Source organism: Onychostoma macrolepis, chromosome 12 (genome assembly GCF_012432095.1).
Source record: "Onychostoma macrolepis isolate SWU-2019 chromosome 12, ASM1243209v1, whole genome shotgun sequence".
Taxonomy (NCBI): domain Eukaryota; kingdom Metazoa; phylum Chordata; class Actinopteri; order Cypriniformes; family Cyprinidae; genus Onychostoma; species Onychostoma macrolepis.
The window spans coordinates 12,293,226-12,319,724 of record NC_081166.1 but is presented as its reverse complement, the minus strand read 5'-3'; the positions used below and the strand labels follow the sequence as shown (position 1 = coordinate 12,319,724).

At 37.0% G+C, this 26,499-nt stretch overlaps 1 protein-coding gene across 1 annotated transcript in view; it reads left to right on the top strand.

The window, feature by feature from the left end:
• The window catches only part of cacna1g (calcium channel, voltage-dependent, T type, alpha 1G subunit), a 241,173-nt gene that overhangs the window by 114,752 nt on the left and 99,922 nt on the right, over positions 1–26,499 (top strand). Inside the window, exons 5-10 of the mRNA XM_058793083.1 lie at positions 2,190–2,287; positions 10,463–10,622; positions 12,198–12,489; positions 13,887–13,979; positions 15,574–16,387; positions 18,278–18,660. Coding sequence (XP_058649066.1) covers positions 2,190–2,287; positions 10,463–10,622; positions 12,198–12,489; positions 13,887–13,979; positions 15,574–16,387; positions 18,278–18,660 — 1,840 coding nt within the window. The remainder of the gene's footprint in view (positions 1–2,189; positions 2,288–10,462; positions 10,623–12,197; positions 12,490–13,886; positions 13,980–15,573; positions 16,388–18,277; positions 18,661–26,499) is intronic.

Here is a 26,499-nt window from a genome sequence, read left to right as displayed (position 1 = left end):
ACTTCCAGGAAATTCTCTTCAATGAAAACACAATGTTCTTCCCATAATAAAACCTACCTGTGATTAGCAGTAGTAAAGCAAATTCAAAGAAGGGACAAGCATTTTAATGTGTTCTAGCGATGAAACTGAAACATCAGAACAGTGAACAAAAATTGTTGCTAGCATTATGCTAAACTGTACTAGTCTCCCTTTGTCATTTGTAGTTGGTCTAAAACGAGATCCCATAAATATGACAAAGAATTTAATTCCTGTGGACAGACTGAGAGGAAAAGTGTGGACAGACTATGTGTGCGTGTGTTGTTAGGGGTATCTTCCTTCTCTATCTTAATGGAGAGCTGATTGTTCGGAAGTGAACCTCCTCTGAAACTCGCCTCATTAACCTGCCAGGTGGTGGAAGACACCAAGCTCTGATTGAACTGCAGCCAGGACGGCTGCTTTGAAGACCACAAGGGACTAGACAGAGAGTGAGAGAGATAAAGGGAAGCATAAAGCATCTGAAATACCGCATGTACTCTGTTGCAACCTTTTTACGTAAACCAACAAATCTTGCATTGATCATACAGAGCAACCCTGGTTCATAACGTATGAAATGGAGCATGTCCCAAAAGAGCTGGTATTTCTAATGCTGCAGGAATTTAAATGTCTTTCAGTCCTTTCAATAGTCTGTTGTGGAGCTGTTCAAACAAGACACAACCGCACGCTAGCTCTCTCTCTCGAGTGCAGCCGGAGATCGATTCGAGCGGATTTCTTAAGAATGTGGAAGGCCACACTTGTTTTGAATCCGAGACCCTTGGCTTGCTCATACTTTTCCTATTATAGTGACCTCGCAACTGGCATTGTATACGCAGCGTGGAGCTGTTGTTGATTGTGCGACCATGTTTTCAAGAAACAGAGAGATTCTGGGAAGGTGTGTCATCCTTCACCACGGACGTTCCAAACACAAACAGATAACAGAAGTGAGGTCTAGGTGCTGACTGGACAAACGCCCGGGTCTGACACTTCACTTTTTGTTTATGTGTTTGCGAGCAGCCATATTAGTGATTCATACGTGTGTACGATAGAAGTAAGAGGCTGTTGACGAGATCACATTTACACACGTCGTCCTTGTTTGGACGCATCCTACGTCCCAGGGGACATTTTTGCGGAGTGTCCTCATGCATGTCCCGTCTCTCTCTTCTTTACAGCCGTTTCGTCCTTGCTCTCCATATCCACTTCCTGTGTTCCCCTTTTGATATTTTCGTGTTTTCTTCTTTCCCATTCCTTCAAATTTTAGTCTTAGTCACCACTGTTATTATTTTTGCAGTCCAGTCGCCAGCTGGTTTCCATCAAGCCCAATCAGTGCCTTCAAAGCTGTTCTGCACATTTCAGGAGCAACAAAGTCAGAACACATTTCCTCACTGCCCTGCTTGGCTAATGGGGCTCGCACTGTTTGCACGTCACCGAATTCACTCGATCCATATTTGAAAGAATGGAGAAACACCCCAGATCACGCAGCTTTAATCTAAGCAGGCCATGTGACCGTGAGAACCCTCATTAACATGTGCATATGCTTATCGACATCAGCTTTGTGTATTAACTTGATACGTACAGTAATTCTACGTTTTTAAGTTGTTGTATGGCCAGAGACGGTTATTGGGTTTGCAATTACACGGTTGCAAGCTCACAGGCACATAGAGACACACACTTTGTTTATTTTCTACAAAAACATGCGATTCTTTCATGTGCCTCGCTCCAAAGTTCACATGTGCGGAGCAGCTGTGCATGTGTTTGTTTGTGAAAGCTCTACATTAGCCTTCCTTCCACCTCTCTTTGACCTAATTGAAAATGATTCAGTGTAATTGTTTGATGAATCCTGATAACTTTCGATTGATCTACAGTATGGCGTTGGCAGTTCGGCAGAAAACACGCCACTAATGTGTCTGGGCTGTCAGTGTTTATTTGAAAATATTGCTGGCCTTTTACGCTTTGCTGCCATAGTAAGTAATACATATGGAGGATATTTATCAGTTTAAAAATCAGATCAGTTTTTGCTTTCAGGTGATATTAAAAATTCTAATAAAATCCAAAATGGGGATTAATTAACAGATGCATTGCAAATGGTGGGTAATGCATCTTCATTAGTATGTGCATACATTCAAATATCTTGCTTTATCGAAAGTTGAATTTTTTTTATTTGTGTGTGTTTACAGGATGCTGGAATACTCTCTCAACCTGCAGAATGTTAGTTTCTCTGCGGTCCGAACGGTCAGAGTACTTCGACCTCTTCGGGCTATCAACCGAGTGCCCAGTGAGTACAACATCAGCAACCATTTTCCAAATGCACTTGCTAACATTAGTTAACTACATTAGTTTACATTATAAAATGCAAAAATTGCAACAACAAAAAAAAAGTTGTATTTTTATGAACTAATTTTGAACAAATATCAGTAACAAATTTATTTCTCATTGTTAGTTAGTGTTAGCTAAAGCAATAAGTATCGTTAATTGAATGGAATCTTATTATAAAGTGTCACAGACATTCCTGAATGAATCAGTGTTTTTTAAAACAAATTGGTTGAGTAAATGATTCAACCTGTCACTCAAAGGCAGTCACTTGTTTCATTCCTGAAAGCGTTTGTGTTTATCAATGAATCAGTTAAGTAAATGATTCAATGAGTCACTCAAAGGCAACCATTTGTTTTTTCCTGAATTTATCAGTGTTTTTGAATGAATCAGCTAAATGAATGGTTCAGTAATTAACCCTATAATTAAGACCATAATTGTTGCCACCTTCTGGTGTAAATTTGTAACTTGCAGAATGATTCAACAGTCTTGTCTGGGAAGTGCTAAAACATGCACAGTACTTATAAAACAAAGCAGTGTGCACAGTAATAAAAGTTTTTTATATTATATTGAGATCTATTGCTTGTGTACTTTATACATTAGTAGGGATTTTGGAATATTATGTAAACCCCAAATAATCACTTTTTTTTTCTTTAAAGGTGATTGAATGTTTAAGGAAGGTGCATTTCTACCAGTTTCTGCTGTAGAAAATAGGAACTCTGAACTTAATTCAATTTATTAATTCCCTGCATTCAATCATAGAGCTTATTAAATTCAGAATGTTCCATGTTGAATTACATTATTTAAGCACTGTGGTCAATTAATGCAATTTAATCAACATTTGAATGAGAAATGTAGCCTGGGCTCAGTCATATACCAGAGGAGTTCATGCCATTTTAGGGACTTTAGATTTATAGATCATTTTCCTCTTCAGTGCTTTTTACGGCTTCTCTCTTTTCACACACACACACACACACACACACACACACACACACACACACACACACACACACACACACACACACACACACACTCACACAAAATAAGAATAATAGAGTCTGGCTCTCTCTCTCTCTCACACACACACACACACACACACACTCTCTCTCTTTCTCTCTCTAAGGCAGGGTGATGATATTTCATTGGCCACATCTTTATATACCGGATGTTTTAATCGCCCTCCGTGCCAAGGAGATGCCCGTGGTTCCCCCGTGGCTCTTATTTCACGAGGAATCGTGTCTGGCCAATTCTGCTTGATGTCCCTATTTGTAGAGAGTAGTAAAATGTATATTGAACAATGGTAGCATTTAGGTGGAATGTTGTGACTAGCACAGCTAAGGTTTTGGTGAGGGTAATTTGTGTGGGGTCTCGTTCAGTTTTCACCCCTCTGGATACGGTTCAGTATGTCTATTAGTCCCAGAGACAAACTGCACCCATTCTTCATCACAGGAGCAGGCCATGTTATTCACTGTAGGCCCCGGGGGTCACAAATGGCATCCAGGTGTCTTCCTTCTAGTTCAGTTAGGAGACAAGAGTGCATCCATTCCTGTCATGATTAATAACTAATTAATACCTGTGCCAATCAGAGACAGGGGGTGAAGTGGTAGCAGACAGCCTAATTCATTATTCAGGAGCCACCCAGACTAATTAAAGGCCTAATGTTTGCATTAATTTGCAAATTATTTTATCTGTGCCTCGCCTGCTGTGGGCCGTCACTGGAAAAATGGGTAACAGAGATTTTTGTTGATCCTATTTGTCATTTTTCACTTTTTTTCCAGCACTAATCAAAACAAAACAGAGAGAGAGAGAGAGAGAGAGAGAGAGAGAAACATAATAGGAGTTAAACTCAAATCATCAATCATTAAACTGTCAAGCTGGAAACTACAGCAGCATGTCATAAACATTTTCAAATTCTTTTGACAGTAAAGTATTAGATAAATTGGTATTGGTGGTCTTTCCACTCTACAAGGCAAATTCTGCAACTAGGGACTAAAAGTTTTTAAAAAGTAAGTGTAATTTATTGTATTTATTATTTTTATTTTATTTTTCGAAAATGTAATTAGACTATAGTGTACTTTTAATAATTAATAATTTATTTATTTCACAAATAACACAAATATTGTATAAGATATGTTAATAATAATAATAATAAAATAACTATAATAATAACAACAAATGATTATTATTGTAATTATTATTATTATTATTATTAAATATTTAAACTATTTACATTATATTTAATAGTTTCTAGAGTTACAGGGTGATCAATTGATTGTACTGTTGTCTAACAACATACTGATTGTTCAGCTGATGACATGTCTTTCTGGAAGGAAAAAAAAACCCGCAGACAAAAGCTCCATAAAACAGTTTTGAAAGTTGTGTGTTGCCAAAAATGATATGATCTGGTATCTTTATACAGTGTTTGGCATTGTAAAGGCTGTAAGTCTATCCTTCAAATTCAATATGGCGTCTGCACAGTCTAAGGCCTATGGTTGAGCTTGTACTTTCCAGAGTCATGTCAGTCCCACTCTGTGTTTCACATCACCTTCTTCAATGTCCTCTATACTTCCCTGCCCTTTGTCGTTCTGTTCTGCCTATCTTTGAGGAGCTGTCTTAATCAACATCACACTCTGTTGTTCTCCACACCCATGGCTTGATTGATGAAGAGACAGGGCAAAACTGTCAGTAGATGACAAACCTGTTCCCTCACAAATCAAAATACTCAACACTGCTGTGGTGTACAGCTGGCTCACTCTGCCTTATATTTGGTGTGCAGGTGTAAAAAGCGATCTCTTAAAAGGTTTGTAATATGTAGACATCACTATTCGTGCCCTTTTACTCCCCCAGAAGGTGGATTAGTCTGTCAGAAAGTCTGGAGCTCTTTTACACTTCATCTTCTGGATTAGAATTCACCATGATTCCACACTCGAGGGCGGTTGGAGGTTAATTGGAAATCCGCCTGGCTGCCCACTTGTGTATTCTATTATTATTTGGGCTGAGCAACAACATCGTGTTGAGTATCCGCCAGCGGTGACGTTGCGGTCATCATTTTCAGAAGGCCAGCCATAATTGGAGTGGTGGACACGTAGATTGGTGAGAGGAAACGGGGCACTATTGGAGAGAAAGAGTCACAGGAAGAGAGGAACTGATAACTTTGTCCACCACATGTGTGACTTTTTAAGAATTATGAAAATTACAAAGATGAGAGTGTGCCGGTGCGACAAAGGAAGCAGACAGTGAAATGGACTGTGTAGTTTGTGTAAGTGTGGTCTTGTGTGATTTGAAAAGAGAAATAAGTCTTGGAACAGGTGTATGGCTTTATTATTCTGATTAAATTGAATTGATATTTAAAATAAATTAAATATTGAACAAAAAAAGTAAATGTACGGTCACTCTTCAAGTGTTTCTCTACCAATTGGGATACTTTAAAACAGTAATATAAATCATGTAATTATTGAATTATTAAAGTAATATTTCTAAAATGTAAAATTAATATTTTAACACTGAAAACTTTAAAACCGTTTATAATTTTACATGCAAAGTGTATCAATAACCCTTGGAACGAATGGATGATAGAATCCTGGCAGTTTTTTGGTAAGATATTCCAGTCTCTCTGGAATGACATGAAGAAATAGAACAAACTGAGAGAGACTAAATCCAGAAGAACTGTGGCAACGTCTCCAAGTTTCTTCAAGAAACCCACCTGCAAAGCTACAGTACTGTTAAAAGTTTGAAACATCTTGGAGACATTGCCACAGTTCATCTGGATTTAGTCTGTCTCAGTTTGTTCTGTCATTTCAGACAGACTGGATGACGATGAGCTCAGATCTTTTTGTGGAGCACTGGCTGTTGTCAGACTCCTTGTGCAAACAAAAATCTCACTGGATTATTACAATTAATGGCAAAATGAATGTTTGAAAATGTAAACTGATATTTCCTACTGACACACTACACCAAAAAATAGAAATAACCGACTGACAGAACATCGTCTTTATCTTTTTAACATCAGGGCATTTATTTCTCCAGCACTCTTTAATCAGCTTTTGAGTGATGCAGAAATGAAATCAGTGGGTTGAGTGTTGTCCTTTTACAACCTTATTGAATTAATATTGAGAAGATTAAGCATCTCATCTCTTTTGTTAAGTATTCTGCCAAGTATCAACACCCTTGTGTTAAGACTGCTACAGCAGTACAATACTGGAATAGACTCCTGTGTTTGTGTGGTTTTCATGTCCCCTCAAGCTGTTTTAATTAAACCTACAGAGAAGCTGCTCTTTTATTATCTGTGGAAGCTGATGAGAAATAAATAGAAAGCATGGTTATGATATCTTTCTCCCCTGTGCTTTGTTATTGAACTTGTTTGGTGCATGTGGAGGACTCCAAAGGGCAGGGGATCCCAGGGGTCTTTTTCATAACACAGGGGCCCGAGCACACTGTGGGGCCTGGGAGACTCTTTTCAACAGAATAGAGCAGCTATGGCAGGATATTTACAGTCTGCCCTTGGGGAATATGCTTTCCTAAATAATCTTTTCAGGAGGAGTTTATAAATGAGTTGAGCACCTGCGGAGAGTCAGACCTTTGCATTAGTGAATTGATTTAGACTGACACAGCTAGGTCAGATGAGGAAAAGAGTAAATAATGAGTTGTTTTCTGGAATATTTGCAAGATTTAATTTGTCTGTCAGCATTGGTACAGGTATTAATGCAGTGATTAGGGAAATTAGGACTGGCATCTATGGTAGGTGTGGAAAAGAACTTTGGAAGGTTAAATAATCGTATAAAGGGGAAGCTTGCCATTTTTATGTTTTCATTTACAGAGAGAAATGAATATAACAGTAAAATAATTTAAATTTTAAATGTTATTTAAAATTATGTCATCCTTGTGTCAAACCATATATGACTCTCTTACTTCTGTGGAACATGGAAGGAGATATTTTGTTCGTAATCAAAAGAGTTGACTTACATAGAATTTTATGTCTATATACAATGGAGATCAGTGGGAACCAAAATGGTTTGGTTACTGACATTCTTTAATATATCTTTTTATGTTCTACAGAAAAAGAGAAATTAATACAGGTTTGGAACAATATGAGGATGAGTAATTGTCACAGTTTTCAATTTTAGTGCGCTATCCATTTAACACTTTTTACTAACAACTTTTTTAAATATAGTCTTTAAATTGCACTTTTAATGCAACTTTTAAATTGCAATATTAAATTTAACTTAAGTTTTCTTACATTTGTAAATGCTTTACTAAATGTAAAAATGGTTTTAATTTGCGACTTAAATTTTGCATTTAAAAAAAATTCAAAAAATTAATTGAACCATTTTTATCAGTCAGTTTCAGAATTTATTTATTTGTTTTTCTTTTTTATGTTGATAAGTAATTCTCAGAAAAAGAGAAATAAATACAGGTTTGGAACAATATGAGGATGAGTAAATTATGACAGTTTTAATTTTTGATGCACTATCCATTTAACACATTAACTTTAATAGTCTTTCAATAGTTTATTTTTTTTATGTAGTCTTTAAATTGCGCTTTTAATTAAATATTTAAATTGCAATATTAAATTGAACTTAAGGTTTCTTACATGTGTAAATGCTTTACTAAATGTAAAAATGCTTTTAATTTGCAACTTAAATTTTGCGTTTTAAATTTAGCATTTTAAAACCTTTTTGAAAAAAAAAATTAAATGTCAATTTCAGAATTTATTTATTTGTTTGTTTTTGTTTTATTTTTATTTTTATGTTGATAATTAATTAATTCTTTTATTTTTAAATTCTATTTCTAGTCCTAAATGTAGATTTCAAAGACGTCTGTAATGCCTGGATACCTGTTTGAATTCCAGTTCATTTAAATGGCAGTTGCTCTGCTGGTACGCAATTTAAAATCTGCCATTATTGTTCATGAGGCTCTGCCAATCAGCTTAGTAGTATATTTCATGTGACTGTTGAATCTAACATTACACATTTTGTGTAGTGTATACTGCAATATATTTTACTTTTTTAATTAAATTAAACCATTTTCCTTTTTTAATATTCCTAAAAAAATACACTGAACAAAATTATAAACGCAACACTTTTGTTTTTGCCCCTATTTTTCATGAGCTGAACTCAAATATTAAAGACTTTTTCTATGTACACAAAAGGCCTATTTCTCTCAAATATTGTTCACAAATCTGTCTAAATCTGTGTTAGTGAGCACTTCTCCTTTGCCGAGATACTCCATCCACCTCACAGGTGTGGCATATCAAGATGCTGATTAGACAGCATGATTATTGCACAGTCAGTATCTGGTGTGACCACCATTTGCCTCACGCAGTGCAACACATCTCCTTCGCATAGAGTTAATCAGGTTGTTGATTGTGGCCTGTGGAATGTTGGTCCACTCCTCTTCAATGGCTGGGCGAAGTTGCTGGATATTGGCAGGAACTGGAACACGCTGTTGTATACGGTGATCCAGAGCATCCCAAACATGCTCAATGGGTGACATGTCCGGTGAGTATGCTGGCCATGCAAGAACTGGGATGTTTTCAGCTTCCAGGAATTGTGTACAGATCCTTGCAACATGGGGCCGTGCATTATCATGCTGCAACGCGCAATGCACGCATACAGAGCGCATGACCTCTGAAACGCCCAGATGTACAAAACAGACCCTCCCACCTCTGTAATAAACACAGAGATGTTAGTCCCGTCCGAATTGGTACATGAAAATCGCAGACGTCAGGTGATAAGAATCTAAACTCAAACGTAGTTTAGAAAACTAGTCCCGTCCGAATAGGGCTTTAGACAGATTTGTGAACATAGAAAAAGTCTTAGATCTTTTAGTTCAGCTCATGAAAAATGGCAAAAACAAAAGTGTTGCGTTTATAATTTTGTTCAGTGTATGTATACAACAAAATATGTTTTATACATATTTTGAAAAATCTAAGTCATAAAATGAGTTGACAAGTGATATTAACAAAGAACATTGACTAAAGTTAGCCCAGCCTCCTGCTCAGACAGTCCATTATCGTATTGTGAGAAAACTCACATGGCCCGGCGTTCAATTTGTCAGGCTTCTTAAGGGACCCAAATTCCAGAAGGTGATTTTCTCCAGGAAATACACCTGGCTCCCTGTGGGGAATTACCTTTCAGTTTGTAAGGGACACGGATCTATGCCACTGTCACTGATTCAATGCTTGTTAAGCCCTGACTTGGCAAGCTTAGCTGAATTGCTGTGCTAGGGTGAACTCCACAGTCATTTGGAGTCACTAATGACCGAAGTTAGGAAGTGATTTTCTGTGCAGAAATCTCAGAGCAGTGGATTATCCACGAAAAATGCATCGTAATTGGAAGAAACACTCTGAATTTCAGAGACCCCGATTGTCGTTCTGTACTCACCATTTCCTAATTACAAGCAAATAGATACAGGCTGATAAACACACACAAAACGACGCAGAGTTTCCTAAATTCCCAGACATAAAAAAAATATTTTGAGGCCATGTTTCCATCAGGGCGTCTCATTAGAGAAGAGCGAATTTAAGGGGCTAAAACCCGTCTCGAAGACGATGGCTTTGAGAAATGCAGCATCTGCACAATACTGAGCTCTGTAAACCCACACAGCACAGAACCATTTTATGTGATGACACGGATCCTCCATTGTCATTCATTCCTGTTAATGCCTCACTGCTTATCGCCACTCACTCTTCCTCCAAATGTGGAAATTACAGCCGGCCACAGTTATCACCCACAGACTGCAGGCTGCCAGGGAGCACCGGCTGGATTACCCTGCTCCACCAATTACCCGCCAAACCCTGAGCAGGAAATGATTTTCATCATTTATGCTCCAGTCAGCTGGCATTGTGGTTTGACACAGGGCAGATATATTGGAAAAGCCAGTGCAGCAGCAGTGTCTGAAAAACTGGATATCAGCTGAGATTTTTACTGGCGCGTATAAACATTCGTACTGTGGGTCGAAAATGAGCCTCTATAAACGTGAAAGAGAGCAACAGTTTGTTCAGTGCATTATAGCGCTATAATTTCATATGTTTTACAAGAGCAATATGCTTGTGGCCGTATCTTTTTATTATAACAACATTGTATTTTTGAGCGTGTGAGGGATGAAATAATACTACAGTTGCTCTTTCATTGTGTTGCAGGTATGAGGATCCTGGTGACGCTTCTGCTGGACACTCTTCCCATGCTGGGCAATGTGCTGCTGCTTTGCTTCTTTGTTTTCTTCATCTTTGGGATTGTAGGGGTCCAGCTGTGGGCTGGGCTTCTCCGCAACCGCTGCTTCCTCCCAGAAAACTTCTCCCTGTGAGTGTGATGGCCTGGGAGTGGAATGTAGTATCACAAGCATGATATTAATTTACAAGTGACCTCAGGAGTCATAAAATGAGAGGGTTTATAATGTGAGCACATTATTGTAATGATGAAAGGCCAAATTTCAACACGAGATCAATTTAAATGAGATTTTATGGGCCTACAGAAAAAAGGATTGAAAGCAATAAGTGCAAAAATTATCAAGGACAAACAAGTAAATATTATTTTTCTGTATATGTGTATGTGTACATATATAAATAATAAAATTATTTTATATATATATATATACAGTATATATATATATATATATATATATATATATATAATAGCAATTATTTTATTTGAACATTAGTTTATAATTTTATATATGTAAAATTATAATATATTTTAAAATTATTAGAATAAATGTATTTTACTTATTTTATTTATTTACTTTGAGTATTATATGTTACTGCAGCAGAACTCCTTACCCCTTTTATAAGCAAATAAAATGTAAATTTATATGGAAATAAATGTGCACCAAATGTCCACAAAGGTGAAAGGGGTCAGACAAGGAGTTTTGGAAATGATTTCCTTCCACAAATGCGTAAATCTGTAGCAGACACTATCTTTTATTTGATGAATCATTTCTCCTCTTTCTGCTACCATTAATTTTCAACCATGAATCAATTCTTTTTGTTTACTATCTAGCACTGTAAACCCTAAAGCTATCATTGCACTGAGAGCATGAATTAGACCCCATGGATTCATGGCCTGGCTAACACAGCGTGTTGAAGGAATCCACTGCCTCACAGAGATTGGCTTGCAGCAGTGATTATGTAACATTAAGACAGTCTTAAACTGTTAAATTGCTCTTAAGAAATAAATATTTCAAGGGGCAGGGTTCTTTGGAAGGCTAGGATTTGTCCCAATGGGTAATTGTAGGTACTTGTGCAGCTAATTCGCCATGGCACTTTCTCTCTGAGGTGAATTTGTGTTGACAGACGGCCCAATTATCCAGTGTCAGAGCCAAACGCCATTAAAGCTAGGCCTTGCTCAATCGCATTTCTTCTGGAGATAGTTACCGCTGATCTCGCTGTAGCCTGACTGCTGCTTAAATGGGTGTTTGCCCAACCCTAGGAGAAGCTGAGGCTGAGCAGAGGGCACTGAAATCTTCATTGGCTGAGTTATTGCTCAGAGCAGTTGATTTGCACTCATTTGCATGAGTTGTCTGAACTGTGTGTTTATGCATTGCATTTTCATTCTTTCGTGGCACACAAAAGGTGAAGTTTTGAAAAATACCTGGCTACTCTGCACTTCATTGACAGCAAATGAGGAATAGGACTGCAAAAAAAAAAGTATTAAAATAACCATAAAAGGGGTGCATATGACTTATTCCAAGTCTTCTAAAGCATATAAGCCTTGTGTGAGGAACATAATGAATAATCATGAATTGAAGTACATATTTATAATTTTGAAAGTAAGGAAGATACACTTTTGTAATGTAATTAAAAATGTGAATTTTTCATTTTCATTATTGGGTGATAAACTATCATTTAAGAAGTAATTCTTATTTTATCCTTTGTACAGGCCTACCAGTTTAGACCTGCACAACTACTACCACACAGAAAATGATGATGAAAACCCGTTTATCTGTTCTCAACCACGGGAGAATGGCATGCGCCTGTGCAGCTCCATCCCCACGCTTCACGAGGAGGGCCGGCAGTGCCAGCTGGACATGGCAGCTTACAATAGTACAGACAACACCACCTGCGTCAACTGGAACAAGTATTACACCAACTGCTCTGCCGGAGAGGCCAATCCCTTCAAGGGGGCAATAAACTTTGACAACATTGGTTATGCCTGGATTGCCATCTTTCAGGTCTGTTGTATGTCTTCTTTTATTGCTGATGCTGTGAAGAATTATACCAAGACCTATAAAAACACCTACAATGCCTTAGAATGGCAGTTTAGTAAGGATGCACCATATATTGTTGCTTTAAAAAAAGTTAGTTGCTGTTGTATATGTAAATTGTGCATGCTCATTTCGACTAACATTTTACAACTATTTTTAAAAAACACTAATAATGTAATAACACTAATTTAAAAAATAATGCTGTTTTACATACTGTACATTAAAATGTTGGGATGCCTAAATTCACTCGTAGTGTTTAAAATGTGTGTATTTATTAATTTATTAAATTGATTGATTGATTGATTTACAAAATAGTAAAGAATTTTAATATTGGCCATAAGATGATGATAATTGATAATATCCCTACTAGCTGCAATTTACTGTAAAGTTATGGCTTTACACAGCCACCAAAATCCGAGGCACTTTGACCCAACAGTGACATTTAATTTACTGATTGATTGCAGTTGATCCAAACTAATACTTAATTTATTATCTTGAACCCAAATGTGCTTACCTCATTTTCCCTGACCGTTCAGTGATATCAAAAAAGCTTGACATTGTGTTTAAACAACAAAGCTCATTTGTCCTGGGATTTTGGATTAGCCTTTTTAGAATCTGGCATGGAGGCAATTGTAGGGATCAGCGGGCCCTATTAATTTTTATTCTGTGTTCTTTTATCACAAAAAGGCTGATAAGGTTTTAATTATTCTGCATGTATCCACTGATTGTAATCTCAAATTGAATTAAAATCTCACTTTTCATATGTTTACAAGACAACAAAATATATTTCTGTTAAATATTTAGGAGACTGTTATGTACTGAACCACGCAGTGGCCTGATGACTTAATCTTCCTTTTGCAAGCGGCCAATTCTGTGGCTCGGCGCTTAATTTTTAGTATCTAAAAATGAATTCGCTGTCTGACAGCCCTTCATCCTGCCAGCACACCCAATTGCCCTGTAAATAGCAAGCAAATGCCTTTTTCCTTCCGGTTTTGCCTTTCCCCGTTCTCCCTAATCTGTGACAGATTAATCAAAGGGAATGAAGAGTGCATGCTGGGTAGGGTGTCCCCCCTGAGCATTCGATATCTGTACTGTCTACCTCATCATGCATGCTTGAGTACAGAACCAAAAACTGATCACAGAAGCATATAATCAGAGATTACTTATGCTTTTAGTTTGCATGTCTGTCACTGTATTGAAAAGTACCATTATGTTTTTGTTTTTTTTCATGCTTCAGATTGATATCTAGAATGCACGAGTTTCCTAAAATAGTTTTCTATAAAAATAATGCCTTATACTATATAAACTGTCTCTTATGAGACATAACCTGCACTGTATCCCTCTCCTTTTGTTCTTTCCTGTAGGTTATTACTCTGGAGGGCTGGGTGGACATCATGTACTTTGTTATGGATGCTCACTCCTTCTACAATTTCATCTACTTCATCCTCCTGATAATAGTGAGTGGCTGTGGGCTGAGCTGGGCAGACCTGGACTCGTTTATGAGAGCATTACCCGAACTGTCACCGAACAGACATACAGGCTCTGATGTAACTCTGTGTCAGACAGGCTTTAGACAGCTCAGAAGACAAAGACAAGAGAATCGTATTTTGAACATTTTTTTAAATGGCCATGTTTTTAAAAAACAGTTGTAGTTGCAATATCCATAACATGCTATAAATTATGTTTTGTTTAGCCTAGGACATGGATTGTCAAAACGGTTTAAATCTGTTCAGGAGATGCATTTAGGGGTATTTAAAATGGATAGTTCAGATGAAAATCTAAATTCTGTCATAGTTTACAAATCTAAACTTCATTGTTGCATAGATTTATATATAATGTTGGGTACATATCCAGCTTTATCCATATACATACAGTATACTCATGTGAAGTGATATATACTTTATTGGAAATCCCAACTGCTAAACTTTTATTTCATCACAGAATATAACAATTGTATCAATCAGCTCTTTATATAAAGTCGTATATACTGTATAAGTATGCATATTTAAAGTATGGCTTGATTGCTTGTATTGTTGCTAAATGTACTGTATATTATTACACCCAGCTCTAATCTGCGAAATTTGACAATAAATCATGAAGATGTTAAAATATGTGACCCTGGACCACGAAACCAATCATAAGTATCACAGGTATATTTGTAGCAATAGCCAAAAATACATTGTATGGGTCAAAATGATCAATGTTTCTTTTAGGCCAATAATCATTAGGATATTAAATAAAGATCATGTTCCATAAAGATATTTAGTAAATTTCCTACGGTAAATATATCAAAACTTAATTTTTGATTAGTTATATGCATTGCTAAGGACTTCATTTGGACAACTTTAAAGGCAATTTTCTCAATATTTCGATTTTTTTTTGCACTCTCAGATTCCAGATTTTCCAATACAGTAGTTGCATCTCGGCCAAATATTGTCCTATCCAAACAAACCACACATCGATGGAAAGCTTATATATTCAGCTTATTTATCATGAATCTCAATTTCAAAAGTTTTGTGGTCCAGGGTCACATATTAAAAACATCAACATCATGACTTTCTGAAAAGCTGCTTTAAAACTGTGTGTATTGTGAAAAGCACTATGCAAATAAATTTGACTTAAGTTGACTTAATTTATTCAATGTCATGTCTTTCTAAACCTGTTTGACTTTCTTCTGTGGAACACACACACAAAAAAAGATATTTTGAAGAATATTGGTAATCAAAAACTATTATTGTATATACCAAAAAAAAACAACACAGAAACATTTCTCAAAATGTTTTCTTTTGTGTTACACAGAAGAAAGAAAGTCATATAGGTTTGGAATGATGTGATGTGAATGAATAATGACAGAAGTTTCCTTTTTGGGAGAACTGTGGGGTTGTTCTAAACTTCCAGTATGTTAATTTCAAATCCTATTAGTATGGAAAATAACCATTGATTTAATGCTTGCTATTTTTATCATGCCATGTTTTCTTGCTTTTACAGTAACAATGTTGTTAATGAACAGTGATGCTCTCTCTGTTCATGGTCTCTTCCACTGTTTTTCAGGTGGGCTCATTCTTCATGATCAACCTTTGTCTAGTTGTCATAGCGACACAGTTCTCTGAGACCAAGCAACGAGAGAGCCAGCTTATGAAGGAGCAGAGAGTGCGCTTCAGGTCCAACGCCAGCACGCTGAATAGCTTTTCTGAGCCAGGAAGCTGCTACGATGAACTTCTTAAGTACCTAGTCCACATCATCCGCAAAGGCACCAGACAAATCTGCCACCTCATCCGAGCCGCCGGTCGTCGGGCAGGCCTGCGGATCTGCGCTTCTCCGCCGCTGGAACCACCGCCCTCGAAAAGACGGCGTCAGAAGCAGCGCCAGGGATCCATCCGTCATGTCATGCACCATCAGCACCACCTCCACCATCACTACCTTTTGGGCAATGGGAGTGTCCGAACTGATGGGGGCAGAGAGGTGGACAACGGCTCCCAGAGTGCAAATGTCAACAACTCTGGGCATCTCATGCTACCTGTCATTGTCCCTCATCAGGACCCCTTTTGTGGGCCTCTGCGCCCCAGCGGTGCAGAATCTGTGCATAGTGTTTATCAGACCGTGGGCCACCTTGAGCCGCTGCACTGCGGCCCCTCACCTTCTCCCACGGTATTCCAGGCATATAAGAGGAACTCAGTACCATTTGCGGCTCCAGTACATAAGAACTACCCCACGTTACAGTCATCCCTGGCCTTAGAGCAGCTCAGACAGAGAATCCTGGAACCGGGAGGAGGCAGTTGCACTGCTAGTGTCCTTACCAACCTAAATATCCCACCTACTCCCATCAACACCTCACAGTGCCTGGTGGAGACACAAGGTCCTCCCGGTAAATGAATTTTAAATGAGTTACTTAAACTGAAATTCAGAAATTCATGAAATTCAACAGCTGTATGTGTGAAACATGAGTTTAGAGTTTTTTAACTTTTATTCTTGAGTTCAATCTCTTTTTTGGCTCATTTTATCTGTAAAGGAAAACCTGCCTAATAATTCTGCACACCTGAAATAAGAAGTTTCTGACTATCAGCCTTCATGGACAATTATATATCACTTATAAATTATTAAATACAAAATCAATAGTAGTTATTAAGATTGATGTGGTTTGGAATTGGTAAAATGTTCTTGGAAAAAAAAATATGACCAGAATATCAACTTGCCTAATAATTCTGCACACACTGTATATGCAGGGGCGTCATGCACTCATTATTTTTGAGGGGGCACTAGTTGGGTGTGGGGGTCGTCATGTGACACACAGCAGCCACAACAGCACTTATGTTTTATTTATTTTTTCCTTTTTATTCGAAACATTCCCAAACGCATTAACTATCATGAAATATCTTGATTCTCACCTTTATAGATTATGTTAGTTGATCTGGTGGGCGATGGTCAAAGTAACCTCATAATGTAATCTATTAACTATGCGTAAAAACCTGTCTGTTTGTCTGAATTTAACATTGAAAGTTAATGTGAATAAAAACATTGTAAGTTAGGCTACTAATCATAACACTTTCATTGTACAGAAAGAGATCAAAGAACATTTACATTATTAAAGAACATTTTTACTGACAGTCTAGAGTTCAAGCACTCTCAAAAACTCCCATTAAAATCACTGACGCTGTTTACACTATGAAATTAATATCTTACTTAAATATTTGTACACACATTTGCACTTTGTTGTTTCTGACAAGAGAATTCACCAGAAAGAGATATTCTGTCAGCGAGCAAGTGAAGAAGGCACAGGCATTTTAGTGATGACTCATCTGATCACCTCTGATTGGTCATTGCATTCATAAGCTCAACAGAATCGTGTGTGATTGGTTATAATGCTGCGCTGTACAAACTCGTCTGTATCTGGTTCAGCGCCAGCCAGCGAACGCAGGTTTGAATTAAGCAGCTGATGATATGACGTACTGAATGATCTAATCACACCGGTGTGATTGTATTAAATATAGAAAATATTAATTGGCTATTTTTTGTATTTTGGAAACTACAATCAAAATCCACTTGGCACAAAACACCTCACTTTGAATGGGCATGATGCCTCTGTATGTATATATAAATAAGTCTAAGTCTTATTTTGGATGTGATTAATCGTGATTAATTGATTTGACAGCCCTATTTTATATTTTTGTATGTTGTATTTTGTTCACATCATCATGTTTACACTATTTATTATAGTTGCTTTTGCTGGAAATTTGACCCTGAAATGTCTATTCGATAATTTAAATTTTTGTTTTTCATAAATTAAAATATTATTTATTACAAATGGATACATTTATTACATTCTTCAGATATTAAAATTGATTAAAGCAAATTATTTTTTTAAGTAACTGAAATTTAAGAAATGTACTTACTCATACTTACTATTACAATACACCTTACTATTAAAATTGTAGATTTAAAAAAAAAATCATAGATAGATAAATAAATAAATAAATAAAATGACATTCTTTGATTTGATGCAGTTATGCCAGCTATTATTGCTATTATATTATAATAATTATAATAATTTAAAAAATTAAAGATTAGATAGATAGATGATAGATAGATAAATAATTATTTTATTATATTTGTTTGTTATATTTATTTTATTTATATGTACAGTGCAAATTATAAACTGTAATTATATTATACATTTTGCTTTTCTTTGCCATAATAGCTGAAAATTGAAAAACAGACATTTGTCCATGCGTCATGTGCTCTTTCTTATACATTTCAGGCAAGATCATCTGTAAGGATGCACTCATGAACTGCAGTGGCACAAACTTAGACACCGCTTTGACCTTTGACCCTGAGACTTGTCCGTATTGCGCCAAATGCATGGCCAACGACTCTGAGGGAGTAGATGGGAATGAGACAGCAGACTCTGACAGTGAGGGTGTATATGAGTTCACACAGGATGCCCATTATCGGGACAGCAGAGATCCCAGCAGGAAGAAGAAGAAGTTTGCATTAGGAGCTCGGGCAGCAAAGGTGGTCCATTTCTGGAGGCTGGTGTGCGACACTTTCCGCAAGATTGTGGACAGCAAGTACTTTGGACGAGGAATAATGATCGCCATTCTCATTAACACACTCAGCATGGGCATCGAGTACCATGAGCAGGTTAGTGCACGTCTCTGTGCTGTTCTCACTGATTTGATATCGGCAAACCCTCATTTATAAGATAAAATTATGTTTTTGCCTTGGAGTAAAAAAAAAAGGAATTTTTATTACATCTCTCACTTTATATGTCGCAGTGTGCCTTTATACCTTACAATTATTGCTTTATTTCTAGTAATTGTGATTTTTGTCTCGCATTTGCGAGTATTTCCCATAATAGCAACTTTATATCTCACAATTATGTATTTACTTGTACTTGTGCCTGTACATCTCACATTTGTGACTTCATACAATACTGTTCGAAAAGTCTAGGGTCAAAGATTTTTATTTTAAGTAAATGCCATTCTTTTGAACTTTCTAGAAGAATCTGTGTTTTCTCAAAAATATTAAGCAATGTTAAACTGCTCTTGAGCACCAAATCATAATATTAAAGGATTATGTGACACTGAAGACTGGATAAATGACTGCTGAAATTTCCTTTACCATCACAGGAATAATTTACATTTTAAATGACATTAAAATATTTTAAATTGTACTATTTCACAATATTAATTTTTTACTTTTACTTTTCCACTGTTTTGATCAAATAAATGCAGCCATGGTAAGCATAAGAGACTTAGAAAATCTTACCAACCCCAAAATTTTGAACGGCAATATATGTCCTGATTTGTTACAGTTCAAACTTTTTATATAATATAAATCATACCTTGCTTACCATTGTGTGGTAATTCGCCATACTAGAGAATGAGCACGAGTTTGAACTGAGCTAAGAAGGCAACTGGCGCGCATCTGAAATTCATTGCACTGTGTTTGCACAGTGTGCTCGTATGCTTCACAGTCTTCCAGATCCTTTGGAGGGCACACACAGCAGTTCATGCCCGCCTGCAAGCCCCCGCTTGTGATTGAAGTCGTAACTCAGGGCTTTGACATGAACAACTAGGAAAATGATCAGTATTTTATGAGACATTGCATCTTTGAAGGATGATGAATTCCTCGAAGTGAGAGTTACACTTTTGTATTCTTCTCAGAAAATGGTTGATTCTCAGACAAGAAAACAACATTCATCATCACTCACTCTGATTAGAATGATTTATTCTGGTAATTTGAGAGTTATTCAAAAAATATGAAGTAAATGTGAACGTCTGCTGGCAACCAGGAGCGAATTTGCAGGCAATGTAAGAAGTTTGATCCTCGGCCTTGTGAACGCGAGCAGCCAAAATGTGAATGCGTTTTATTAGACGCAGAGTCATAGCATGAATTCACTGGGCCCAGGATAGTAGTCTACAGAAAGTTTGGTGTTTTAACATTTATTTATTTTTAATGTTTTAAAAAATCTCTTATGCTTACCAAGACTCAATTTTTAAATAAAAAATACAGTAAAAACAGTAATATTGTGAAATATTATTCCAATTTTTAAAAAAAACGTTTTTATTGTAATGTATTTTTGGTAACACTTTACAAAAAGGTTCATTAGTTAACATGAACTAAGAATGAACAATACTTCTACAGCATTTATTAATCTTAGTTAATGTTAATTTCAGCATTTACTAATGCATTATTAAAATCACAAGTTGTGTTTATTAACATTAATGCACTGTGAACTAACATGAATAAACAACGAACAACTGTATTTTCATTAACATTAACAAAGATTAATAAATAGTGTAATAAATGCATTGTTCTTTGGTTGTTCATGTTAGTTAATACATTAACTAATGTTAACAAATGACACCTTATTGTAAAGTGTCATCCTATTTTTTTATTTTTATTTTCAGCAGCCATTACTCCAGTCTGTCATATGATTTTTCAGAAATCATTCTAATATTTGGTGTTGAAAACAGTTTTGATGCTTAATATTTTTAAAGAAACCATGATAGTGGTTTTTCAGTATTCTTTCAAGAACAGCATCTATTTAAAATCTAACATTATAACATATACAGGTGCTGGTCATATAATTAGAATATCATCAAAAAAAAATTTTATTTCACTAATTCCATTCAAAAAGTGAAACTTGTATATTATATTCATTCATTACACACAGACTGATATATTTCAAATGTTTATTTCTTTTAATTTTGATGATTAGAGCTTACAGCTCATGAAAGTCAAAAATCAGTATCTCAAAATATTAGAATATTTACATTTGAGTTTGAATAAATGACCGTCCCTACAGTATAAATTCTGGGTATCTCTTGTTCTTTGAAACCACAATAATGGGGAAGACTGCTGACTTGGCAATGATCCAGAAGACAAACATTGACACCCTCCACAAAGAGGGTAAGTCACAGAAGGTCATTACTGAAAGGTGTGGCTGTTTACAGAGTGCTGTATCAAAGCATATTAAATGCAAAGTTGACTGGAAGGAAGAATTTGGGTAGGAAAAGGTGCACAAGCAACAGGGATGACCGCAAGCTTGAGAATACAGTCAAGCAAAGCCGATTCAAACACTTGGGAGAGCTTCACAAGGAGAGAACTGAAGCTGGAGTCAGTGCATCAAGAGTCACCACGCTCAGACGTCTTCAGGAAAAGGGCTACCAAGCCACTTCTGAACCAGAGACAACGTCAGAAGCATCTTAACTGGGCTGTGGAGAAAAAGAACTGGACTGTTGCTCAGTGGTTCAAAGTCCTCTTTTCAGATGAAAGTAAATTTTACATTTCATTTGGAAATCAAGGTCCCAGAGTCTGAAGGAAGAGTGGAGGCACAGAATCCATGTTGCTTGAAGTCCAGTGTGAAGTTTCCACAGTCAGTGATGATTTGGGCTGCCATGTCATCTGCTGGTGTTGGTCCACTGTGTTTTCTGATGTTCACAGTCAACGCAGCCAACTACCAGGAAATTTTAGAGCACTTCATGCTTCCTTGTGTTGACAAGCTTTATGGAGATGCTGATTTCATTTTCCAGCAGGACTTGGCACCTGCCCACACTGCCAAAAGTACCAAAAGCTGGTTCAATGACCATAGTGTTACTGTGCTTGACTGGCCAGCAAACTCGCCTGACCTGAACCCCATAGAGAATCTATGGGGTATTGTCAAGAGGAAGATGAGAGACACCAGACCCAACAATGCAGATGAGCTGAAGGCCACTATCAGAGCAACCTGGGCTCTCATAACACCTGAGCAGTGCGACAGACTGATCGACTCCATGCCACGCCTCATTGCTGCAGTAATTCAGGCAAAAGGAGCCCCAACTAAGTATTGAGTGCTGTACATGCTCATACTTTTCATTTTCATACTTTTCAGTTGGCCAAGATTTCTAAAAATCCTTTCTTTGTATTGGTCTTAAGTAATATTCTAATATTTTGAGATACTGATTTTTGACTTTCATGAGCTGTAAGCTCTAATCATCAAAATTAAAAGAAATAAACATTTGAAATATATCAGTCTGAATGAATATACAGTAATATACAAGTTTCACTTTTTGAATGGAATTAGTGAAATAAATCAACTTTTTGATGATATTCTAATTATATGACCAGCACATGTATATGTGTGTGTATGTTTGTGTGTGTGTGTGTGTATGTGCAATATTATACATTTCTTTACTGTCACTTTTGATTAACTTAATGCATCCTTTCTGAATAAAAGTATTAATTAATTTCTTAAAAAAAAAAAAATCTTAACGACCCTAAACTTTTGAATTGTAATGTATATTTGATGGTGTAAGTACGGTGGACCTGTAACAAAAGGAAATGTATACAACATACACGGATGGCTTCTTTTGTCTCTCTTCTCGTTTTATTCCCTGTAAACTCCTGGGGAATTCTGGCAGTGAACTTCGTCTTTATGGAGCGATCCATCTGGAGAATTGGAGACTGAGATAAAGCAAGAATTTGGATGCACAAGGTCACTTGGGTTTTTTGATCCTCATAAAACTTCCAATCTGGCTAATTGCATCTGTTCCTGTTTCACATTCCTGAAGCTTCTATTGCCCTTTGTCTTTCATACTCGTCTGAGCTCCTCTTTCCCAATCACTGACATCCTGCATCACTTTTTAAACCCACTGTGGAATGAAGAAGAAGCTCTCGACTGCGACAAATCCAGCTTTGTTTATCGTTCCTGAGCTTGATATGTTGCTAGTAGGGTTCAAAACATTATTTGATGTTGTGTTGTCCAGTTTTGGTATTCCATTGTGCGGCACAGATGGAAAGATCACACATTGCTGGATGAAGTTAAGATCAAGTGGATTTTCACAGAGTGTAGCCAAAGGGGAATGTGTGAATGACTGAGAAAAACAGCCTGAAGAGGTTGAGCTACGTTAATCTGAGCAGTGTTCTGTGCGGCCTCCTTCCAGACCCTGCTCTGTGTTTCTTGGAGAAGGAGACATGTTGATCGCTTGATCTTACGCATGAAAACCATACAAAACCTGACCACATGGCTGCTATTTACAGAGCTGAAACGTGTGCTTTTTATTTTAGAGGTTAAATATAAATCCACAGGCACATCTCCATCTCTTTTCCATCAGTTATCACGTTCTACTTTCAGCCCAAGTTGTTCAAAAGCTCCTCAGCCCATTCTGTTTCTTTTATTTCTTGGCTGTGTTGCTGTTTCTCTTCCATATCGGGCTATATATCTGTCAGCTCTTTTAGCCAGAAAGGGATATTTGCCTCCATAACCACCTTTTTAGAATTTTATTTAAAAAATTGCAACCATAAAACTAATGTTTGTGGACACTACAAGTACAATACTATTCTAAATTTTTTATTTTGTTAAAGAAAATATTTTATGCTCACCAAGGCTACATTTATTTGATAAAAAATACAGTAAAATCTGTAATATTGTGAAATATTATTACAATGTTGTATTTAAATATAAATGATATAAGAAGTATTGTATTAGACTTTACTGATCAATGTGCACTTAATGCACTTAACATTATATGAAATTCAAGTTCAAATGGAGTTAACGAGGATTTTGACCAGCGAATGACAGAGATGGAGTGTTTTGTCTGTCATTAGAACAGCTGTAACTGTTATCTGAGGCAGCAAGCGCATCGCATTGTATGCTTTCATCAACTTTTACAGGTTATATAACGTTTATTGTAGCTATATGGGCGCTTAGTTTTTCTTGTGGTTTAATACACTTGGCCAAAATCTCAAATTAAGCGTTTATGCACAGGATATATAAAATGTACAAAAGTATATTGTCTAGACGGCAAATAACCTACTACTTCTCCGCTCTTCAAGCACACAAAACATTAGCCTTTACAGACATAGCGTTTGAGTAAAGAAAATGCTGTACTATTCAAACATCAATTATTTATTTACCCTTTCATTGCGAAAAAGCGGAGATCTGTCTCCTCCAGGCTGTGTGCGGCGCGTCAATCTGAATGGAGGCGGGGTGAAGTTACGAGGTTTCGCTGAGAGATGATCCAATGGCGTTACGAAGTTTTACTGATAAGCTCTTTTTAATGCTTATCATTGGTTAAACATTTTTAAAACCCTCTGATTTAAAATAATAATAACGAATTATAATAGAGATATGAAGTTTGGATAATTTTTCACGGCACACCTGACTGGGAAACGGAAAGTCGCACCGCCCCTGGTGCTTACGACTCCTGTACATCACCGCAATCGTCTTTACCTTGATTGCAATCCTCAACCATCAAAATTCAAACATCAAAAGAAGCTGGTTTGCTTTATGCAGCCGAGAAAACGTAGTTTGCATTTTATACAATGGTGGGATTTTTTTGACGTTACGTTCAGTCTGTATTTCATACTGCGCGACATAAAAACAAGAGTAAAATCTTTCCATGCCACAGGCCAACCCAATCTCAGTGCGTATAAATAGTGCGGCAAAAATAAAAACGTGTCTATGCTATGCGTAGAAAGTTTTGGTATTCTCAGAAAATTTGAATATTGTGAAAAGGTTCAATATTGAAGACACCTGGTGCCACACTCTAATCAGCTAATTAACTCAAAACACCTGCAAAGGCCTTTAAATGGTCTCTCAGTCTAGTTCTGTAGGCTACACAATCATGGGGAAGACTGCTGACTTGACAGTTGTTCAAAAGACGACCATTGGCACGTTGCACAAGGAGGGCAAGACACAAAAGGTCATTGCAAAAGAGGCTGGCTGTTCACAGAGCTCTGTGTCCAAGCACATTAATAGAGAGGCGAAGGGAAGGAAAATATGTGGTAGAAAAAAGTGTACAAGCAATAGGGATAACCGCACCCTGGAGAGGATTGTGAAACAAAACCCATTCAAAAATGTGGGGGAGATTCACAAAGAGTGGACTGCAGCTGGAGTCAGTGCTTCAAGAACCACTACGCACAGACGTATGCAAGACATGGGTTTCAGCTGTCGCATTCCTTGTGTCAAGCCACTCTTGAACAACACACAGCGTCAGAAGTGTCTCGCCTGGGCTAAAGACAAAAAGGACTGGACTGCTGCTGAGTGGTCCAAAGTTATGTTCTCTGATGAAAGTAAATTTTGCATTTCCTTTGGAAATCAGGGTCCCAGAGTCTGGAGGAAGAGAGGAGAGGCACACAATCCACGTTGCTTGAGGTCCAGTGTAAAGTTTCCACAGTCAGTGATGGTTTGGGGTGCCATGTCATCTGCTGGTGTTGGTCCACTGTGTTTTCTGAGGTCCAAGGTCAACGCAGCCGTATACCAGGAAGTTTTAGAGCACTTCATGCTTCCTGCTGCTGACCAACTTTATGGAGATGCAGATTTCATTTTCCAACAGGACTTGGCACCTGCACACAGTGCCAAAGCAACCAGAAAATCTATGGGGTATTGTGAAGAGGAAGATGTGATATGCCAGACCCAACAATGCAGAAGAGCTGAAGGCCACTATCAGAGCAACCTGATCGACTCCATGCCACGCCGCATTGCTGCAGTAATTCAGGCAAAAGGAGCCCCAACTAAGTGTTGAGTGCTGTACATGCTCATACTTTTCATGTTCATACTTTTCAGTTGGCCAAGATTTCTAAAAATCCTTTCTTTGTATTGGTCTTAAGTAATATTCTAATTTTCTGAGATACTGAATTTGGGATGGTCCTTAGTTGTCAGTTATAATCATCAAAATTAAAAGAAATAAACATTTGAAATATATCAGTCTGTGTGTAATGAATGAATATAATATACAAGTTTCACTTTTTGAATGGAATTAGTGAAATAAATCAACTTTTTGATGATATTCTAATTATATGACTAGCACCTGTATATATATGTACGTACAAAGTGATAAGTTGACTTAACTTAACACTGTATATTAGGGCTATCTTTTTTCCTTGTTTCTTTATTACAACTACTACTACTACTACTACTATTATTACTATTATTATTATTATTATTATTATTATTATTAAAATTCTATATGTCTTTCAGTAGGTGTGTCTGAGTAAAGATGTTGTATTTGTTTGCAGTTTGCAATTTTTAGAATTTCAGTAAAACAGGCATGAAGGGCTGAAACCCCCTAAACAGTGAGTTTGTTTGCCTCCGTGTTGACACTTAATGTTCTTTCATAATCAAACGTTTCAAACTGCTCAACCCCATGTTGTGGCGTAAGAGAAGCTATGCGTCATGTACCATGTTTATCTATACCCTGTTTTCCAGCTCAAGTATCTTGTTGACACATACTTGTAGGTGAACTTTTTTAAGCTCTTAATCTTGAACTATGAAATCTTTTAAGCTTCCCATACTTCTCTGCGGACGGGCAGTGCAGGTTGTAGCAGTCTCTGGTTCATGTGTTTGTGTAGAGAGAAGGATGTTACTGCTCAAATGGACACATCTTATACCCGTGCTTTGCCTTCAATAAGAAACTCAGCATCAATTCCACACAATTCCAAAAAACAAAAAAAAAAAACTCCAATATGCATCTCTGCTGGGAATCTCGGTGTCAT